The sequence below is a fragment of the Loxodonta africana genome, chromosome 8 (genome assembly GCF_030014295.1).
Source record: "Loxodonta africana isolate mLoxAfr1 chromosome 8, mLoxAfr1.hap2, whole genome shotgun sequence".
NCBI lineage: Eukaryota > Metazoa > Chordata > Mammalia > Proboscidea > Elephantidae > Loxodonta > Loxodonta africana.
In genome coordinates this window covers 37,261,540-37,284,303 of record NC_087349.1, presented here as the reverse complement: position 1 = coordinate 37,284,303, position 22,764 = coordinate 37,261,540, and the positions used below count along the sequence as shown (strand labels likewise).

At 41.2% G+C, this 22,764-nt stretch overlaps 2 protein-coding genes across 5 annotated transcripts in view; one reads left to right on the top strand and one right to left on the bottom strand.

The window, feature by feature from the left end:
* Positions 1-8,039, bottom strand: part of DOCK4 (dedicator of cytokinesis 4) — a 488,016-nt gene extending 479,977 nt beyond the window's left edge. For 2 of the 3 annotated variants that reach the window (XM_064289799.1, XM_064289800.1), the window contains exon 1: positions 7,735-8,039. Coding sequence is in view for 1 of the 3 variants with exons in the window: in XM_064289801.1 (XP_064145871.1) it covers positions 7,735-7,771 (37 nt within the window). In the remaining 2 variants the exon portion in view is untranslated. The remainder of the gene's footprint in view (positions 1-7,734) is intronic. The other variant, XM_064289801.1, reaches the window with a different exon arrangement.
* A 226-nt stretch (positions 8,040-8,265) lies between these two features.
* ZNF277 (zinc finger protein 277) overlaps positions 8,266-22,764 on the top strand; it is a 120,108-nt gene continuing 105,609 nt past the window's right edge. Inside the window, exon 1 of one of the 2 annotated variants that reach the window (XM_023544558.2) lies at positions 8,266-8,459. In XM_023544558.2, the coding sequence (XP_023400326.1) occupies positions 8,281-8,459 (179 nt within the window). In that variant the 5' untranslated portion in view covers positions 8,266-8,280. The remainder of the gene's footprint in view (positions 8,460-22,764) is intronic. The other variant, XM_010587358.3, reaches the window with a different exon arrangement.

Here is a 22,764-nt window from a genome sequence, read left to right as displayed (position 1 = left end):
TCTTGTTGGAGAAATCTCACAAACACGTACAATTTGGCATGAGATATTTGTTTTTGAGAAAACCATCACAGAAATAGAAATAACTAATGCCTTAGCCTGGCAATGGTGGGAGGCAAGACAAGACCATATAGTTTAGTTTAGTATCAACTCTACATTGGCAGCTCATATTTCTTACATAGACAAGTCCTCTGTACCCATGTTAATAAAATGCTTCAAGATGACCACTCTTTGGAAATTTCGGGTCTGTCATTCAAACTTAGAAGAGGCCAGCAGACTACAAAATCAAAGTCAATACAATTAATAACGTCTCATCTAGGTCCCGGTGCCATCGGGCAGTTCTACTCTGTCCTATAGGGTCGCTATGAGTCAGAATCCACTCGACGGCACTGGGTTTGGTTTGGTTTTTTTCATCTAGGTCAGTCACTTCAGTCATTACACATAAACACAATGGCTCTTGAATGTGGCTCTCTAGCCCAGAATCTCTCTCCTTTGTTCTAGACCCACTTCCCACCAGATATCGCCATGTGAATGTTTTACAGGTATCTCAAACACAAGGTGGCCAAGCAGAACTTTTAATCTTATAGCATAAACCTACCCCACCTACAAAAATGTCTCTTTTGTTGAATGGTACCTATCTTCACCCAGATGTCCAAGCCAGAAACCAGGAAGACATCCAAACTTCTTCCTTGCCCTAATTCCTCACATTCCATCAATTACCAAGCCATATAGCTTCCATTTCCTAAGTATTTAGGAATACTTAAAAAATATTTAGAAAAATTCTCTGATCTGTCCAGATTTCACAAAGCCAGTGGATGCTAACCTGGGTCAAGTTCTTCTCTCTTATCTCAGTTACTGCAGTTACCTCTCCTTACTCATCTTTATGCTATTCTCTCCTTCATAAACAACAATATGTGTGCTTTCAAGTTTACCACTACCACTATATCCAAACAAAAATATTATTTTTTTTTAAAAAAAGAATTTACTGATAATCTTCATATCCTAACCCAAAATAATTATTCTCATCTCTGCATTAACTGCATCATTTCTATGGTACACCTCTTTTGCACAATTTCAATCATCATCTATAATTAACTTTGATTTCCTTTTTCATTTAATATTGTTATTGCTGTTAGTGTCACCAAGTAGATTTTTGACTCATAGCAACCCCAGGTGACAGAGTAGAACTGCCCCATAGGGTCTTCTTGGCTGTAATCTTTATGGAAGCAGATTGCCAGATTTTTTTTCTTCTTCTGTAGAGCCAACGGGTGGGTTCAAACCACCATCCTTTCGGTTAGCAGCAAGCGCTTAACCATGGCACCACCAGGGCTCCCTTCATCACTGAACATTAGATACCTAGGATGTATTTTAGAAATAGTGTTATTTTATGAAATTATCCCATTTCGTGGTTGTATCATACTCTGGTGTGCTGAAAACCAAAACTGATTCAACTATTCCCATAAAAAAAAAAAAATTTATCTTGGCTCTTTCACAGACAGCATGGCAATGAATAACTGTGCATAAAGTGTTTTGTTTTGTCTTGTTTCACATAAACTAAGAGGAGTGGGATTATCCATTCAAACTCTTCCTAATGATCATCATACTAAGCAATATGACTTAGTGGGTAAGAGGGAAGGCTCTGTGCAGGACTTTTCAGGTTCAAATCCTAGCTCCACCATTTCCTGAATGACTTTGTCAAGACAAGTTACTCAACTTCTCTATGGCTCAGTTTTCTGTTAAATGTGGATGAGAACTGACTTCTCTCTCATGGACCACTGGTCATGAGAATTAAATGAAAATGTTCATTCAATGACAAGTTCTTAGAACTGTGCCTGGTATGTAACAAGTGCCCCATGAATGCTAATCCCACGAATGCTAATATATTCTTTCCCAAAAGGGTCGTGCTAATTCTCAATACAAACAGCAAGGTAGAGCATATCAGTTTTACTGTAACTCTGTCACCGAAAAGTGTTAACAGCATTTAGACAATTTTTATTTACATAGCAGGTATCAAAAGATATCTTAGCATGCTTTTTTTTTTTTTTTTAACACACTAGAGAGTAGAGCAGTTATTCTTTGAGTTTAAATTGCTTAAATGAAGATGGGTTTGGGGATCTTTACTTTTTTAGTCGAATATACTCTAGCCAAATAAGCCTACTAAGTCATTTTTTTTTTTTTTAAAGAAAAAATGTTATACAAGCTGTCCTATTCTTTTCATAATGCTTAGCAGCATGAAAACAAGTAGAAAAGAATGGTGGTTAAAAACCCTACAGTTGGCAATATACCTCAGTGGACTCATTATATTTATTCTTCTGTTATAGCGGCCAGAGAGTTTGTCAAAGAAAATTATACAGAAGAGTCCAAAGTTGGTCATTATGTAGTTGCTCCCAAACCTTGTCAAAAAAGTCCTAGTAGGAAGAAACAAGTGAACTTAAAGAGACAACTTAAACAATGCCTGTGATTGCTTTGAATATTTGTTCAATCTTTAATGAAAAATACAATATAAGAAGACAAACTCTGACTCACAGTGAAGGAAAAAAGTATGATTATTAAATTCTAAGGAAAAACAGACATCAGTATCTGTCAAAAGAAAAAAAAAAAAAAACCCATCGATTCTATGCCAAAATCATGAAAGGAACTGAGCTTAACACCTGACAAGGCCCAAGTCCCATCCAGCCTGTACGGCTACGGTGGCATCAAGAGTATTGTTTTTCAAACTGTGTGTCAGGACCCACTAATGATTCAATAAGGTGGAGTCCCTGGGTGGTACAAATGGTTAAATGTTCAACTACTAGCCAGAGGCACCTTGGAAGACAGGCCTGACAATCTGCTTCTAAAAGGTCACAGCCTTGAAAACCCTATGGAACAATTCAAACTTTGCACACATGGGGTTGCTAAGAGTTGGAATCTACTCGAAAGCAACTAACAACAAGGTGGAGTCCCTGAGTGTCGTAAAAGGTTAAGTGCTCATCTACTAACCAAAAGGCTGATGGTTCAAATCCACCCAGAGGTGCCTTGGAAAAAAGTCCTGGCAGTGTACTTCCAAAAGATCACAGCCATTGAACACCCTATGGAGCACAGCTCTACTTTGAAACATAGAGTCACCATGAGTCGAATCAACTCAACAGCAACTGGTTTGGTTTGGTCTTTGGGTTAAGTCAGTGATAAACATTTTTTTTTTTTTTTTAATGAAAAAGAAAAGAAGATAATGCATATAACACAGAGCACAGACAGGTATGTTTCTATCACATATATGTGGAGGTACCAAGGGGTATTTGTGTACATAGTAGGTCAGGAAATTAAACATTATGGATCGTGGTGAAATAAGATTAAAATCCACTCATCTAGAATAAGTGATTTAGCCTCAATAAACTTATTTTATCATGTCTTCAGGGGAAATTACCGTTCCACTCCAGAGGGTAGATTCAAATAACAAAATTTCACAACTACAAAATACTGTATAACTATGCTATAGTTACAGTATTTTGCTAGGTTTCCCTAGAGTCTAATGTTGCTCTAACATATATGTTCACAGCATACAGTCACTATGCTAAAGCTTGGACATACTGTATCAAAGATGATTCCGAAAGTCTAGTCCCCTTTTGGTAAGGAGTCGACCTAGAGACAGCAAAACCTCGTATTTCTTGAAAATTTTATCATCTCTTTTGTAGTACTTTTTGTAACCGCCTCTGGAAAACCTAGACCAGAGAGGACAGGCAACAGCTCTGTTCCCGTGGGCCCCTTGTAAGAGAATGGTAACTTAGGAGAAAGAAGCAGAGAGGAAAACATTTTCATAGGCTACTCCCAGAGGAAGCCAGATCAAGGACATCAGTTGCCATCCCACTGTCTGCGAAGCCATCCAGTGACGATATAAATCATTCCTCTTGGCTTCCCACTTAAAGTTTAGACCTTTGTGCCAGGACCAAAATGCCACAAACAATTCCGAGCAGCACACCGTGACTTAGCTACACATGTTATCTAGACACATCATGGTGTCACAAATAGGAAACGCTTTAAGAGACTATTATCTAGGAAACTGAAAACGGCTAAGAGGAAAGGTGCACTGCCTTAGAATTCTCTCCCACACACACCACCATTCTCAAGGGAAAGCCGCTCTAAAGATCCTGTATAAATAAGAGAAGGTGCCTCTCCCTCTGAAGGAGAAGGCCTTTGGAACAGGAACATGAGCCCTACTCCGATGAGTTAAAAAATCGCTTCATGAGAAGTGAGGGCCAGGAATATTCCCAAGAGCTTAGTGATCCTATACTATGATATACAGTGATACTATAAATACTTCATTCCTAAAATGACAGTCATGACCTTCAGATCTGATTGTTCTGAGCTTTGTTTCTTATAAAGCTCGTGGATTTTTCAAACTGATCAATCCATCCCATGTTCTCCCAGCCAAGCTTAGCCAGGCTCACACATGTCAAACATCTGGCTGGCTTTGAGAGGTACAGTCTGTGGCAGAACAAGAATCTCTGGCTCACCTGGAAATGCTGTGCATAAATGCTTGTTGAACAAATGAATACAGGAACATACTTGCAATGCTCTTAACTTTCTCTGTGAATCATTCCCACTACTTGGGGGAGGGGAGATGACAGAAAAAGGAATGCAGGAGGCAGATAGTGATCGTGAAGATATTTGTGAGGGGGCGATCAAAGGGGTATTAGTCACTGCCCATGAAGCTCCTACTGGAGGGACAGAATCAAACAGATTGAGAAAGCAAGCAACCATCATTTCATCTCTGGTAGCTTGCCAGGTAGATTTTGCTTCTTTTGATCTCAGTTAAAAACCATGGGGGGCAAGTCACAGCAAAAGTGCCTTTCTCATAGCAATCTCCACACAATGGAGATGTTTTCTACCCAAAGGACACAGTTGTTGGAAAATCTCTACAGACTTTGCATTAGGAAGGACCTTAGATATCACTTGATACGGAGGCTGAGAGCCAGAGAGGGACAGTGACTCACCTAAGGGCACGCAGGTGGCAGCAGTTCCTAGACTAGAACCAAGGGCTAATTAGAATCTCCCAAGATAAAATATTGCTATTTTTGTGCCTACTAGTATGTTTTTAAAGAGGCACGCTTCCCTATCTCTCAGGACCATAGCTTTATTGCTATACCTTTCTAATCCCCTAGAATCAAAACAATGTTTTAAGATAATTCTCGATTAAATGGAGGAGACAGTGCCAACACATCAGCTTTGAAAAGGAATTTCTATCTCTGATACATCTTACTACAAGCAAAAAAAGTAAGTGAGTCCATCCATGTTTACATTATATTGCTTGAAATTTAAGCGCAAATTTGTAAAGAGAATCATCCCATACATACACGATGGTAGGTAAGAAATGTCACAGCAGAAATAGAAAATTTACGCTGGTATTTTAGATATTCCAAGTTACAAAAATCAATTTATTTCAACAAATGAGGAAAGTGAATTACTACTACATCTACAGGCCAAACAAACATTTGTGCCCATAAAATATCTTTTTGTCAGTGTTCATAAAAATTACATGAGAAAAGCACATACATCAACCAAGGTTTAAAAAAAAAAAAATCTTTCAGTATAGGAAGCTAAATAGTGCTCTCCATGGTGAAAAATCAAGTCCACACATAAGTATCCCAGCAAAATTTTCATAACACACACACTCACATACACACACCTAACAGATGGATTCTCAAAAACAGCTAAGCCAAATGCTGAAAAATTAATGATTAAAGATGATTAGCATTCCTATATGTGTCATAGTGTAGAAATCAGCAGGACAGCAGTAATTCTGGGCACCCCTCACTCCATCTCCTTTTCCCAAATGTGTGCAGACCCTCCCACCTCCCCCCTCTCAACAACCAAATCACAACCCCCCAAACTGAGGTGTCTGCTGCAACCCAAAACACTTGGCTGATAATATCCGGTTTGCCATTCCAGGAAATCTCAGAGTGGTTTTTAAGTCTCTGCCCACAGCTTATTAAGAAAGGCGAAAGAAGAACTACGTAATAGATACCAGCACCCCAGCTGTGACCTGGCATATAATGAAATCAAGAAAATAAATCCCACCAATAATCTGTATAATTTAACACTTGGAAGAAAACAACATCTGGGACTGACTCCAAGCTGGATGGAGTTGCTTGGATGGGGCTGTGCTTCCGGCACTAAGTGTTAAATCGGGAGAAGAGACGCTGCTCTCCCGTTCAGCAAAGGCAAAATCTTTTTCCCAGCAAGAGTTAATTTATCCAAAAAAGGAGGGAGTCAAGAGAAGGAAAACAACAACCAACCAACATCCACTCCTGTCAGTAGAGTGCCTGGCAAAGGCTATCCTTGAACTTTTAAGAGAGGGAAAGCCCTTACCTTTTTTAAGTGAGGGAAAGACCCAAAAGTGGGTCCAGGACAAACCATTGTCTTGCTAACCAGTCACAATCCAGAATGGAAGCTAATGTAAAGTATGGTATGACTCTGCTTAATTATAAAGCCCTTTCAGTGGACTCTGAAGTCCTGTCCCCAGGAGAAGTTTAGGGGGAAAAAAAAAAATCCCCCATGGCTATGACTCCCTAGAAAGGCTTTCCAGATTTTTTAAATAAATAAATTTAGAGCATAAGCAGATATCTGTGCATCGTCTAAAGCATTAGACCCGCTCCCAATTTTTTTAAAAAAGTAAGTCAATCGGCAGGACAGGACATTACAGAAAATATTGTCAGTAAAATCCATAACGCTTTCTCTTGGTTAGATCTTCTGGCCGCTGCTGGCTCGTCAGAAAGCTTGGCTTTTTAATTGTCACAACCCTAAAAGGAGTAACTGTCAAGGGGCAACCCAGCTGAAATCAAACAACAAAAACGGGAACTGTAATTGGCCTGAAATGGGAGGAGGGAAAGAAAGGGAGACTCTTGTATTCATCAGTCAACATTAATGTCCTTTGTTGTTCACCTTTGCACAGAACAGCGAGCGCTACCCTGTTCCTTTTTCTCTGGACGCCAGAGTCAGAGTAGTCTTTTCCTATAAAGCTGCCTCCCAGCCTCGAAGACCTAGGCTTTCCGATTCCCCACCCCATTTTCACTCCACAGCCGCCCTCCACCACCCCCACCGTGCTCACTCAGCTCCCCTCCAAAGACCAGAGAGCGCAGTGGCACGGACGTTGAAATTATCAATCTCTCCCCTCCCAAAACACACCCCATAAAATCCGGGTAGGAGGCAAGACTGAGGCTCGGACCGGGTTCGGTCTGTCAGCAGCTCTTTGAGGACTGTGCCACATTCGGCAATCTGGGAATGTTGACGCGAGCCTGAGGGACGGTTGTGCGCCTCCCTTCTATTTGGGGTTGTTCTCTCCGCCCGGTTATTGTCGTCTCCCTCCCCACCCTGGGAAATCTCTGCAGCCCACTGCCGTCTCCCCGCCGCTTTGGGGAAGAAGGAGAGGAGTGCCGTTCGCCCTCCTTCCAACTTGACACGCACACGCCCCGCCGCCACTCCAAACTCCGCAGGCAGAGCCGGGAGCCGGCGGGTGGCCGCGCGCTCCCAGCCGTCCCGGCGCTCCGGGAGAGGTGCGGAGCTCGCCGGGCGGACGGGCGGCCGGACGGCCGGACGAGGCACCCCTGCCCGGGGCTGGCTCGACAAACCCTGGACCTGCTGCGCGATGCCAAGACTAAGCATTTCCAGCCGCGCGGCGCAAGAGCGGCGCGGGGACAAGGACGCGAAATGCGCACCCGCTTGAGCCAGAGAGGGATAAAAGTTGGCCCCGCGGAGACTCACCCACGCCGTATTTCTCGTGCTCCGTAGGTATCCACATGGCTAAAGGGGCTCCGGGGTCTTCAGGCTTTGTACTCCCCTCGCCCCGTCTCCTGCTCACAACAATGCACCGCACCCGGGTAGCGGCTGCAGCGCTAGAGCCCGTCGGCTCCGCGCGGGTGGCGGGCGCTGGGCAGGGTCTGCGCTGGAGGCTCCCGAGCCAGGCGTTGACACCGCGCCGCTGAGTCTGCGCCGCCCGCCGCGCTCCCGGCAGCGGCTGCTCACAGTCGTCGGACGCGTTCTCCAGAACCCGGCGGCGCAGTCATTGTTCTGATTCACTGAACTAAGGGAACACGCCGGGGCACTCTCGGGCTCACCCCGCCCGCCAGCGCCTTGTCCAGCCCGCCCATCCTCGCGCCCCGAGGCACGCTGGGAATTGTAGTCCTCGGGGCTCCATCCCGGAAAGGGGCGTGGCTTGGCAGCTAGGGGCGGGAATTAGGTTCCTCTCGCCGCGTCCTATTGGCTCAGAGCGTGACGGCGCCGCTTGGGCGCGGAGGTAAGGCTGCGTTGATGGCGAGTTCGCCTTCGGCTGCGTTTCCATTGGTCCCCGCATGCCCCTCCCCGGGCCGTAGGCCTCCCGTTTCTTCTCGGCTGGGTAATGGCTGCTCCCGAGACCCAGGGGGCTGCTGCCGGAGGGGAGGAGGGCGGCGATGGCAGCCACAGCGGAGTCGAGGATGTTGGTTTTCAGGGTGAGTTTGGTGCCCCTGGGGTGTGAGTGGTTTTTATTCCTTTCCCCCTAACCGGGAGTGCAGCCGTTCGCTGGTGCGACCCCGCGGCCCACCGGCTCCGAGGCCACCTGGGCGCTAGGGGGCCCGGCGAGAGTGGCAGTGCTGGGGCGGCGGGGGGACGGAGGAAAGGGGATGGGTTGGCCTTCTGCACAGCCAGGGAAGTTTTCCGGACTTCAGTCTTCCTGTTCGGAGCTCCCCGCTTTGCGTTGTCTCTTGAATGGTTGTGGTCAGGTCAGGCTCACGTGTGTGTGATTATAGCCCTGAGATTAGCAGCTCCTTTTCCTTTTTTTCCTTGCCAGTATCCCGCCTTCGCCTTGGTTTGGCCTTGGGAGGTGTGTTTGATTTGAGTTTGGGTGGGTTTCCAGTAGCCGACTGGTCGCTCTGCTCGCCGCTCTGCAGTTTTGTCCCGCTGCTGGCTATAGCGGCCTCAGAAGAGAAAGTGTGTGTCTCAGGCTCTCTCCTCCGCCCATTGACTGTTTTCCAGAATTGACTGTGGAGCCTGGGACATCTTCCCAGGCGGGATCCTTAGAGGAGGAGGAAAGGAAGTGGTAATTTGTGCTCTTGGCTTCAGAGAAAATTTGAAAAGGGTTATGAAAATCATCACACGTACTTTTCTGTATCTGATATTCACATTATACTCTGAGCCATTTGTCACTGTGGAGATCCAACACCAAACTTTGAAAACTGCACTTGGATTGTCTTTTTACCTGTAGTCTGTCGCCGCCCCCCTCCGTTTTTGCCATTAGTATATGTGTCATTTAGCACAAGTTGTCTTTTTCTGATGGACAAAGTTGGGGGCTTAAATCTGGTTTTCAGTTCCTGTTGAGGTTTCTTTGTTCGTCTCTTCGTTTTTGCTTTCTGGTTACACTGACAATTAGTCTTAAATTTTATTTCCCGCACCACAGAGAATTAAGTGCAATTTCTCCCCACTTCCCATCAGTGGGACTCTTTAGCTCTGAAATAACTTTTTTTCAGTAACTCCATCCAAGATGTAAATCTTCGATAAGACACCTGAGTTAAATATTGAATTATATCCATATCCTAGACAATTATTGAGTTCTTTGGTACCCATTTCTGTTGGCCATGTATTTGTTATCCCATAGTAACAAAACGAACTATTAAGATTTTCAAGATTCTGGAAGTTCTGGCGGGCTAGTAGTTTAAGATCTAGAAATAAAGTCTGATGAATTTATCTCACAGATTTACTCATAAAAAAGAAAATTGGATATGCCTTTCAGAAACATTGTAGAACATTTTTTAAAGCATTGATTATTTTAAAAGTATAAAAGTTTTCATTATAAACATTTCAAACCTTTCAGAGGTATGTACAGTAAAAACTCAAAGTTTCTCCACCACATAGTCCCACTCCCCAAATAACAAGTGTTAAAGGTTTGATGTGTATCCTTTCTGACATACTTCTCTATGACATGCGTTTGTCTGGTTTGATTTTTTTTTTTTTTTTTTTAATAAAAAGGGATCATCCTCTGTAAGTTTAAGGATCTCCAACCTTCCCCTTTTTCTCAATAATCTATCATAAACGCTCTTTCATATTAATACCATTGCTGTTACATTCTTTTTAAGGACTGCACCCATCGTATTCCATGATACGAATGTGCCCTACTTTAACCATTCCTCTATTAACAATCATATAGGTTGACTTTGATTTTTCAAAGACGTTGCAGTGAACAGCTCTATACATATCCTTGCCTAGTGAGTGTGTGTTTCTTGAGGAGGAATTGCCGAGTCAGAGGTGATGCACATTTAAAATTTTGATAGATGCTAGATTTTCCTCTTAAGAGGTATCAGTATACATTCCCACCAGTAGTGTACAAGAGTGCCCTCTTCCTCATAGCCTCACTAACTGTGAGGATATTATGAATTCAGAACCAGTGCTTAAATGACTATCAGATTGAATTGAATAACTGATAGAAAAAACTTAACTTTAAATTCCAGTTTGTTTCAACAAAATTATTTGAGCAAGAGAGAATTTGGAGTATCTGACATAAAAGATAAAGGCCTCTGCCTGGATCAGAACTTCTCCATATTGACACTGACTTGTAGCAACCAGCGGAGAGCTTGGTAATTGATGGGGTTGCCGTGAGTCAGAATCAACTCCATAGCAGCTGGTTCTTAAAACGTAAAGTTGTAATTTGAAATCCCCCTTAATAACCTATTTATCATTCTATGACTTTATGGAAATTCTTTTCAGAGCTCGCAAAGTATGATAAATTTTAGATGGTAATAATTATATTAAAAGCATGTACGTACATATGTATACGTATAAGAGAGTTAGGAAGCTGCTTAGGTTATCAAGTCCAGTGTCTTTCCCTGTAAAATCATACCTTTTTAATTTCTTGAGAACTGTCTTTTTAAGAGGTTTTCCTCTATTCCTAATTAAAATGTCAATCTGTGTGTTTAATATCCGGTGGCAGAGGAGACTAGGGAGCCTTTTTTATATAAATCCTTGGAATTCTCCAAGATCTCTGCTAGAATGAGCCCCTGGGCAGTGGGCAGGCAGGTGCAGCACCTTCGCCAAGACCACTGTGTTGCCCACTTCCTGAGGCTCCATCCCTCCCCAGGAAGGTCCCTGAATTGATTGGATCTCAGGTCAAGTCTTCAATCACACTGCTCTCTGTACATTTGAACAGTAACTAGAATTTCATATTATCCTTCTAAAATTAAGAACAGATAGTAAATCGACTCAGCATCTGTCACATTTGGGAGTGTGTTGTTGGTGTTTCTTCTTTGGATGTTTTGAGTTAGAAGGCAGTGAGGTAAGACATCTACAGTTATTAATTAACAGTGCTTTTAGAAAGTTTTTTCCTCCTAAATCACTGAGGTGATTTCTTCTGATAATGTTAACAGGCACCTCCATATGTATTGTAATATGCTGATAAAGTCAACTTTTTTCCCTCCAGATGCATGCCCAAAAGATGATGGTCATGATAATGCTACTTTGGATTTATAATGCATTTCCTCTGGAGACCTTGTCTCATTCATGACATGGGTCTCTAGAAGAAATGGAGAAGGGTAGCAGGTGGTGTCAGCTCCTCATTCTTGTATTCCCTATTTTGATTAAGGACATCAAGCCTAAGCCTGAAACCTAGGAAGCATCCTTGATCCTTATCTTGCCCTCGGGTCCTGAATTTGATCAGTTACCAAGCTTTATTTTTCTGTGCCTGAAATATCTTTTGAATTTGTTCCTTCTCTTTATCTCTGCTGCCACCATTCTCATTGTAACCCTCAACATCACTAGGAAATCACCTATCTGTGCCCACACACCCCACTCCCCAGACCACACTTTGGAGGACCAAAACCATGGTCACTATGAGCCAGAATTGACTCACATGGCAGTAGGTTGGGTTTAGTTTGATGTGTTCTTGGCACATTACCAATGTCCAATAATGTTTGACCAGAGCTGAATTCCAGCCTGGACAATTGCAGAACCTTCCTATTGATCCCCCTCATTCTTGATTTTCCCTCTTTTAATCCACATTCTAAAATGTAAATATATTTATGATTTTCCACCAAAAATCTTCAGTGTAACTCCAGTGCATGTATAATTAGGTCCAAATTCTTGGTGTGACATTTAAGGTGCAAGTCTGCCTTTGTAGCCTCATCTTCAGCCATCCTGCTTCCCTTCCCATATCTCCATTATTGCTTTTACCATGCTAGACTGTAGCTAGTTATTTGTTGGAAGCTTTGTGTACCCCAGTAGACTGTGAACTGCTTGAGGGCAAGAGTTGTCTTGTTTTACTTTTATACAGCTAGTGCTTATCAGAGCTGCAGGTAGTAAACACACTGTAACAGTTTAATGCTTGGAATCTGAGTTTCATTCAAAATACTTAGAATGACTGCTATTTTAAGCAGAGGAATTTAAGTAAAATAAAAAATTAAATAGATGTTTTTTGTTTGTGGAAAATGATACTCTGCCAGAGGTAATCATAGTTAGCATTTTAGCATAGTTTTCCAGACTTTTTTTTAATAACACTGTAATATTGTTTAGATAATGATTAAATTTTTTTCAAAAAATATTTCAGATCTGGCCTTTCTAACTTTGAACCTGTAACCTAATCCCCTGCCACCTAGACCTTGAATCCTGTCTTCCATCATCTGTATGGCCGTTACCTTATATCCGCAGACTAGCATTAAGTTCTGTCATTGGCATGACAGTAGAAAAAGGGCTAGACCCTACATTAAAGACTATTTAAAATTTGATTCTGACACTTAGTAGCTGTGAAACAAATTTGTTGTATGCACTGCCACGTTTATGAAAGTATAGATATAATACATAACTTGCAGTTATTGCAATTATTTCATCGAGCTATGTATTTATGAAAATCTAGCATATTTCCTGTTATAAAGTTGAACCTCAGTAAATAATAATTGCTTTCGATATGAAGATAGGTTTAATTGAAGCATAATACTGCCTGCTCTGATTCTGTATTTAGTGAGGAAGCAATCCAAATTTCTGGGCCATGTGGAGTAACCCAGGGGAGACTTAGGAATGTGTAAGCGATAATTGCTTATGCTGCCAATGCATTCCTGGAATTTGGGGGTTGTCAGAGTGTCGGTAGGTGCTGCCTACTAGTATTGCAACTATGTGCTCTGAAAGCTCTTTATATTTTGCGTCTTTTCTCACCCCTACACAGTGCTGCCCTCCTCAATCCCAGCTCCCCACCTTCACACAAACACTGAGTCAGCAAGACACTCTGGTGACCTTGTATACTGGGTGGCCTTGCAAGTACAGCCCATAGGATGTCATGGAAGAAAAAGAATTATAGAAACCTAGTCTTTTGGGGTTTGATGTAAGGTTCTGAAGGGGCCTCCTTCAAAACATCTCCTTATTTTCCTGTAACAAACACATGGGACCCAGCCTGTAGGATATTAAGAGGAAATGGTATAATAACAAAGATGCTGATGATAGCCAATCTTTCTTGAACACTAACTGTCCCAGATACTGTTTCAATACTTTTACATATCTTGTTTCATTTTGTCCTCACAACACCCCTGAGGTAGACAATATATTTACTTATGAGGAAACTTTTTATTTACATATGAGGAAACTATTTCTATATGAGGAAACTGATACAAAGAGTAGCTTGCACATGCTTATAAAGTAACTGAAAGGGCTTTTTTTTTTTTTCTCCAGCTGCCTGCACTGTTGTAACAATGTCTCATAGTAACTAAATTCCATTGGATGATACCTGAAACAGATTTTCCTTAAACATAAATATCTTCTAAAACTAAGGCAATATGGTATAGTGGAAAGTGTACATTTTGAAGTCAGGCCAACTTAGGATCAAATCCTGGTTACTTACCAGCTACAAACAAGTCAGTCTTTGAACCTCAGTTTCTTATCTGCAAAATGGATAATACTTGTTTTGTTGGGATGTTGTAATGATTAGGTGAGATGAGAGATATAGAAGCCTGGTCTTCAAAAATGATGACTGTTAATTTCAGTCATAGGTATAGGCACATCTTTGGCGTATATGTCAGAGATGACACAGGTGATGATTTTGAGAGCTACAACCTTAATGGGTCTTTTCCACATCAAGACTAGGTTTCTGTTGAAGGATTTGGTGGACACTTACGTGTAAGTCCTGGTGGTACAGTGGTTAAGAGCTAAGGCTGCTAACCAAAAGTTTGGCGGTTCGAATCTACCAGCAGCTCCTTGGTAACCCTATAGGGCAGTTCTACTCTGTCCCGTAGGATTGCTATGAATCAGAATCAGCTCAACACCATTGGGTTTCAGTGTCAGACAGTGAACTTACATACACTTCTTATTGTGTCAATATGGACTTCCCGTTCTTGCAAAGGAATAGCACTGCCTCCCACTACATACATTCTCACACTTCCATCTTGAAAAATTATAAAGGTCATGTCAATCAGATTCATATAACGGGAATCATACTTCCTTCTAAACATAAATCCTTAGGTGTATAGGAACAAGCAGTGTATATTAACTACCATCTTCAGCAATTTGGCCTTTCAGTGCTTCTACTAGCTATTATTGGAGAACTTTGGCACAGAGTTAGGGTTCCATTTGCTATTTATTTGATAAGCTCATCAGACTCTGAATGAATTGGCAGTTGACTGACAGTGCCTTAAAAACTTGCCCATCTCTTGCTGAAACAAGTGTGTTCTTCTGACCTTACTGACCCAAAGGTAAGCAGGGCAGCTTTTTTCAGAAGTGGTGATAAACTTGACTGGTCGTTCTTCTGGCTCTCAACCCACCCTCTTTGTTTATTAGTTATGTAGTGCTGCTGTAATAGAAATACCACAAGAGGGTGGCTTTAATGAACAGAAATTTATCTTCTTAAAGCTCAGGAGGCTAGAAGTCTAAAATCAGGACACTGGCTCTAGGGGAGGCTTTCTGTCTCTTTCAGCTCTAGAGGAAAGTCCTTATCTCTTTTCAGCTTCTATTTCTTGGTTGCTTAGAGATCTCATATGGTGTGGCATTTATCTTCTCCCATCTCTGCTTGCACGTTTGGCTGCTTGCTCAGTCTGCTCTTTTATATCTCAGAAGAGATTGATTTAAGACATACCCTGCACTAAAACTGCCTAGGTTTAGGGTTTGGATTTACAACACATATTTTGGGGGGATACAATTCAATCCATACTGGGGTTAAGTGCCACCTTTAGCACTAGGAACTGAGTAAAGTTTTCTAGAATTAAACAGGATTGCAACCTTTGCTTCATTGGTTGTGGGGGAGGAGGGAGCAACAGTTGAGAAGTGGGAGAATATTTTAAGTGATATAAGAATGTGGGGTACTAGTAGGCTCTCTCCATGTATAACCAATATTTTGAATAAATAGAATATGTGGAAGGAAAAACTGGAATAGGAGTCAGAAGACCTGGATTCCAATCCTGACTTTGCTGCTTTGTAACATTGTGGACTTGGGAAGACTCATTGAACCTTTCTGAGCTTCAGTTTCATCGGAAAACTGGTGCTGATAATTACCTTCCCAATATCATTATGAGGTTAAGGGAGGCAGTGCATGTGAAAGCACTCATAGAGAAGAATGATTTAATGATGAAGGTCTGTCACAAGAGGCAGTAATGGATTCAAATTTAGTCTTTGGAATTGAATGAACTGGATTCAAACGTAGCTGTCAGTTAAAAACTGTGTGACCTTGAGCAAGTCATAATAACCTCTTCGTTACTATTATGACAGCTGCTACTGCTGCTAATACAGAAGTCTGAATATGACTTTAAAAATGATTACAGACAAATCAAGAAATATTACAGCTGGAATCAAGGCAAATTCCTAATTCAACAGCAATGGGTTTGATTTTGGTTAAACCCTTTAAGGATAGGGACTCTGTCACATATACCTTTGGGTCACCCCATTCTCTGGGACAGTGCCATGCTGTGATGGCATTTGGTGTTTGTTGAGTGGTGAAGGTCAGTGTGGGGCACGAAGAAGGACCTTTAGCCGCATCCCTGAGGACATTTCAGTGTAGCTGGTGGGGCTCGTCATTCCTATCTTATCAGCACTAATTGGAGAGTACCCTTTTTTTTTTTCTATATTTTAATGTGGCAAGAAGTGGATGTTTGAATCTGTGATGTGTAAGCATTGACTGAGAAGCTAAGCATACTAAAATAAATGTGTTTACAAAAGTTTTCCTCTTACACTCCACTGTGTAGGACCTGGAGAGGAAACCGGAAAATCAGGGTGTAACAATACTTATTAAAAAGAGAAAAAGCCAGATAATTAGTTACATGAGTTCAAAGTGGTTATCTCTGGAGAACAGGAAATGTAGAAAGGGATCAGGGGACTACTGTTTTTAATAACAAAATTTTGGGCATATATTACTTTGATAAAAATATATACTAAATTAAGATAATCTATTTGCTAGGTAGAATATTTTAAAGTTCATTGTGTTGGAATTGAAATTTCGATGTATTCGTATGTATCACTCTTTAAAGATTTTGGGGTTTCTGTCGTGTAGAAATCTCTTCCCATTGTAAGATGATAAAAATTTTATTGGGGGCAATTTTGAAGCAAACATTCAATCATTATTCCCCTTTGTCGTGGGTTGAATTATGTCCCCCCAAAAATGTGTGTATCAATTTGGCTGGGACACGATTTCCAGCATTGTGTGGTTGTCCTCCATTTTGTGATTGTGATTTTATGTTAAAAATGATTAGGGTGGGATTGTAACACCACCCTTACCCAGGTCACATCCCTGATCTAATGTAAAGGGAGTTTCCCTGGGGTGTGGGCTGTACCACCTTTTATCTCTCAAAAGAAACAAAAGAAAGGGAGGCAAGCAGAAAGTGGGGGACCTCATACCACAAAGAAAGCAGTGTCAGGGCCAGAGCATGTCCTTTGGACCCAGAGTCCCCACACCTAAGATGCTCCTCCTCCACCAGGGGAAGATTGAGGACAAGGACCTTCCTCCAGAGCCAACAGACAGAGAAAGCCTTCCTCTGGAGCCAACGCCCTGAATTTGGACTTTTAGCCTACTTTACTGTGAAGAAATAAATTTCTCTTTGTTAAAGCCAAAAATGAAATAAAATAAATGTGTTTCTTTTAAAAGAAAGGAAATGTCAGTCTCCTGGTTTCTCTAACGCTGTCTTCATTTCCTGCTTATTTCTTAACTGAAAGGTAAACCCTCCCCTCTCCCAAGTAATTACAGAGGCCCTGCCTTTTCAAATTTTTTTTTAACCTAAATACTTAGAGAGATTTGTTTTCTAAGAGTAAAGCCCTAAGAATTGTAATTGTGTTTACTTAACATGGTCTTCTGTTATGTAACAAGCTGCTATTCACCAGTAATAGCCAATTAGAAAGGAAAATATCTTGTACCCACTAATTGTAATTACCATTATAAAGCAATTAATAGCAGGAACTGTTGTTGAACAGTAACATAACATCAATCAAGCCATCTTCATTAAAGCACCAAACAACTGAATTTTCACTATGGAGTAAGGGAGGAATAGAGAAGGAAGCTAAGAAGCAAAGAGTCTGATTTCTTACAAACTAGTTTATGAATGACTTTTGGAAGCTTTGTAAATATGCACCCACTCCTGAAGAAAAATAATGCTAATGACCTCCTGGTACTGAGACTTTAAGTTACTTTTCCAGTAGCAGTGATCACAGACAGTGTGGTTTAATGGAAAACTCATTGGACAAGGATTAAAACATGGGTTTTAATGCACCTTCTGCTTCTGACTGACATTGTGGTTGTAGAGAAGTCTTTTGCACTCATGGGCAAGATTTCCTAATTTGTAAATTAGGACATTAGATTATATTAACATCCTTTCAACTGCTAGGGAGCCCACATTATACATAATTTATAGAGTCTGTGTAAAAAGTTTTTAAAAAGCCTGGGTGTATCCCTGGTTTCTTCCTCCCCATTAGACCATAAGACCCTTGATGGCAAGACCTCTGTTGTTTTCATCTTTTTATTCTGTAGCATCTAGCACAGAAGCTTGCACATAGTAGATGGAGGGTGAACCAATCCTCAGTTGGTTCAGTTGCATGCATGTGAGTGTCATTCATCAGGTGTATGAAGTCAGAAAACTTGAAAGACACTGAAATAAGTGACTCCTAGGATCCCTTTTTTTTTTTTTTTTTTTTTAGGATCCCTTACTCCAAGGAGTATGGGTATATCATTAGGACACATCCATCTCACTTCAGCCCTTCTCCTTTCCATTTGTAATAAAACCAAAAACCAAACCTACTTCTGTCGAGTCAATTCCAACTCATAGTAACTCTATAAAACAGAGTAGAACTACCCCATAGGGTTTCCAAGGCTATAATCTTTACAGAAGCAGACTGCCACATCTTTTTTCCATGGAGCAGCTGGTGGGTTCGAATTGCTGACCTTTCGATTAGCTGCCCAGCACTTAACCACTACACCACCAAAAAAAAACAGGGCTCCTCTAATTGAAATAAATAATGCAAATCTGAGTTATTAAACCAACTGACGATTGTTTCACTCTGCATCTGCTATGTGCAGGTTTCTGTGCTAGAGGCTATAGAACACAAAGATGAAAACAACAGAGGTCTTGCCATCAAGGATCTTAACAATCTAATAGGGAAGATAGAAACCAAAACCCAGACCAAACCCGTTGCCTTGGAGTCAATTCCTACTCATAGCAACTCTGTAGGGCAGAGTAAATGCCCCATAGTGTTTCCAGGGAGCAGCTGGTGGATTTGAACTGCCAGCCTTTGGTTAGCAGCCAAACACTTAACCACTGTACCACCAGGCCCCCAGGGAAGATGAAGGACATAAATAATTATATTGCAAGCTACAAAGTGCTAAGGACCATCAGAGTGATATAGATCCAAAGTTGAGGAAGAAAGATTATTCCCAGCAAGTGGTACTGGGACTTGAAGTTGAATAGGATTGGAATGTCCAGAAATGAAGAAAAAGTATTCTAGGCCTAGGCAAAGGGAGGGAATGGTAGAAAAACCAAGGGCATATACAGAGAGTGTCAAGCTAATTCAGTTTGTCTAGAGAAAATGGGAGCTAAGTGGGAGCAGTGGAAAAGAAATTTGGAAAGATAAACTGAAGCCAGATCATATAGTCTCAAATGTTAGAACTTGATTCTGTAGGCTGGGGTTTGAGGGAATGGAATGACGAGATCAAAGTTTAATCAGGTAGCAAAGCACTGAAGAGAGAAAGTTGAGTCAGGAGGCATATGTACTTACCTGCCCAAGCAAGAGATAAACCGACTCACAGCTATGCTATAGGACAGAGTAGAACTGCTCCATAGGGTTTCCAAGGCTGGAAATCTTTACAGAAGCTGACTGCTGCATCTCTCTCCTGCAGAGCAGCTGGTGGATTCAAACCCTGACCCTTCATTTAGCAGCCAAATGCTTTAACCACTGTGCAACCAAGGCCCGTCACAAGAGATAATGAAGACCCAGGTTGACTTTAATAGTATCCTCCTGTTAATGGAGCCAGGTGATAGCTCACTCCTAGAAGGAAGTTCCTAGAAATATACTGGGACAGAGCAGGTTATATATGAAGATTCTGTCTTTGATAGGTTGGCTTCTGCTTGGGCTCTATTATGATAACGACTCAGCAGGACTGCAGACAGAGAACACCTTAGAGTTGATAAGGACGGGCATCAATTAGAGAACAGACAGGTTAAGAGATCTGGTAGCAGGGACCTGACCACAAATAAACTGGACTTTAAGCACAGGACTCAAGTTATTAAAAGGCCTTAGAAAAACAGTTTAGAGGCACATGGATTCTGGGTGGGGCCTCAAGTCAGACAATATGGAATCAGGGTAGTAGAAAAAAACAAGTTGAGATTTGGTTCCAAAAAGGCAGTCATGGGCCCAGTGACTGGAATCTCAGAACCACGTGGAGATGAGACCAACAAAACTGAGTTCAGGCAGACCCACTGGCTTGGAGCAGGAACAGAGCCAAGACTGTGGGTGGGCTTAGAGACCCCTGCCGTGCTCATTGGCGGTATTGGCAGGGCTTTAGAACCAGGGAAGTCATTACAGTTGCTCATGTGGTCACTGAACTCCTAACCCTGAGCTCATTAATCCTGAATAATCAGCCAGTTGCAATATAATTCTCAAGGAGAAGGTGATAACACCCTTTCTTTTTCATGACCCCTAGACTACATGGAATTTGATACTGAAGAGAAAGATCTTTTCTTGATCTTTATCTTTGTGAAACGTCTTAGAGTTTATTGACATAACAAATTATAATGTTAATAATTTTACCTCTGTTTAATATGATCTTTTTCGGTATCAGTTATAGTTGTTTCTGTAAATAAATGCCAATCCTATTTTGCTTTCTTTGTGTGAAAACCAGAGTAGATCTGACTATGCGGATTTTCAAGTTCTTAGAGACTAAATGATTTTAAAACCCTTGTAGGTAACACACTGAAAAGAAATCCGTCTCTTTGCTGTCAGACTTTTGAGATGTTTTCACACAGTTTGTGTTCTCATTGTTTCTGTTCACCTATGTGACAAAAGTAGGCAGGGCCAAGGTCAATTTAGTATGCTGTTTATGTTTTTAGGGACAGTATCCCAGGACTTCATAGAATTATAAGGCAAAAAGGAACAATACCTTTTTATTTTACACAAAAGAAATTTCCTGATCAAGTAATTTGCAAATACTGGATGAAATGAAATTTTGTAGCTTTCTTCCTTCAGGACTTTAGTCTGCTAATTTTTATGACTGTCCTGGAGATAAATGTTTCAGTTTCCCTTATACTTAAGTATACCAGCTTTTTCTCGAGTAGCACCTATTAACATTTCATGAGATGCTAGTGTTCCATGGAATTTGATTTGGGAAATGCTAATCAGGGTCATCTCGCCCTTAAACAGATGGTATTTGCTAAGAGCTTAGACATCCCAAGCAGTTCTATTTGTAAACATCTCCTTGAAGGGATCATTCACCCTGTGTCTATAATAATAACTATTGTTATTTGTCTTTATAGCTCTCTTATTTTACCTGATGCCCTTAGTGGGAGGAAAGGAAGTATAGGGTAGTGGGGTAAAAGCACAGGGTAAAACCAAACACAACAAACGTTATCTGTTCTGCCTCAGGGAGATGTGATGTCTGTTCAGGAGCATTTTTTTTTTTTTCTCTTTTGTATTCAGGAAACCAGAGCCCTTTTGTGAGTGTCCACAGTGTCATTGAAATAAATATTTGTGTAAACAAAAACCTGCCACTTTAGCACAAAATAGAATATTTGCTCTTCAAATCAGTGTCTTTTCTTTATTTTAGTATGTCTTCCTTAGTACGTTTGAATTAGGATTTCAACACTGAAACAATAAAAAAGGAAAATGTTCCTAAATAACCAGTTTCTAGTCTACTCTTCTCTACTACTCAAGCCTGTGCTTCCTATTAAGTCAGTTAACCATAGCCATTTAATGCATTATTTAATGTTATAAAAATTTAATCCACATTCCTTCCTCAGCTTTCATTGGCTTCAAAAACTTAGGTTTAGTTGCAATTTTTTTAGCTGTGCGTGGCATCCGTTTCAGAAATATCAGAGTTTCTTAATGAAATGATGAATACAGATATCTCTTTGGTGTAAAATCCACAACTTGTGTGGTATAGAGGAATTTTTTAATGAAAGATGTTTTAAAACAGCTTAGAAGTGATTAATGGAGCCATTGCCATTCACCTCTATTTAGAGTATTCAGAGCCAAATGGCAAATCTCCATTTTTTCAGCATTTCCACTTTCATTAAATGTGGTTTCAAAGCGGACTGATTTAGGAAGCAATTTACAAGTGCAGCAGCTGGATTACTATCTGTCTTGTTATCTTTTTCTGAAATTACACATTTGCTACTACCCCTCGTGGAGCCCTGGTGGCTCGGTAGCTCAGAGCTACGGCTGCAGACCAGAAGGTTTGCGGTTCAAATCCACCAGCCGCTCCTTGGAAACCCTGTGGGGCAGTTCTCTGTCCTATAGGGTCGCTATGGGTCGGAATCAACTCTAAGGCAATGGGTTTGATTTTTGGTTTACTATCCCTTGTGGCTATTTTTTTTTTTTTTTTTATCCCTTGTGGCAGTACATTGATGAATCAAATTCTGAATGAATCTTAGGTATGGGTAGTTATCAGATACAATAACTTTATCAGTGTTAGCTGATCCTTGGAATGGATCAGCTGTGGAATTCGCTCATACTTGAGGAAATTTAAACACGTTTTCATGTACTGATAGGCATCTTGTCTAATTTTAGCAAAAGTTATATCCTTTATAAGTTACACTTCATAAATACTGTAACCTGAATTATAAATATATACCCCCCCTTTCACTTTTTGTAAAGTTACACTCCTACTTCAAACCACGGCTTAAATAGTACTTTCTGTGTAAAGGCATACCTGAACCCTAGGCTGAATTAGCTATATACTTCTTTGTAGCCTTAATTATATTATGCTATGGACTTACCCAGGAGTATCCTATTACCTGATTGTAGAGAGACAAATTTTTCATTCTAACAGTTCAGCTGATGTATTCTGCATTAGTTTCCTAGGGCCGCCGTAACAAATTCTGACTTAAAACAACAGAAATGTATTCTCTTGCAGTTTGGAAGGTCAGAACTCCTAAGTGAAAGTGCCACGCGTCCTGCAGAGCCTGTTGGGGAGAATCCTTCCTTGCCTCTTGTCGCCTTCTGGTGGCACTGTCATTCCATTCTTTGCTTCAGTCTTCACGTGGCCTTTTCTCCTATGACCCTCTATTTGTCTTCTCCTTTTCTGTTTCTTATGAGGACACCCAACATTGGCTTTAGGGCCTACCCTAATCCAGGATGCTGCTACCCATCTGTCATTTTATCATA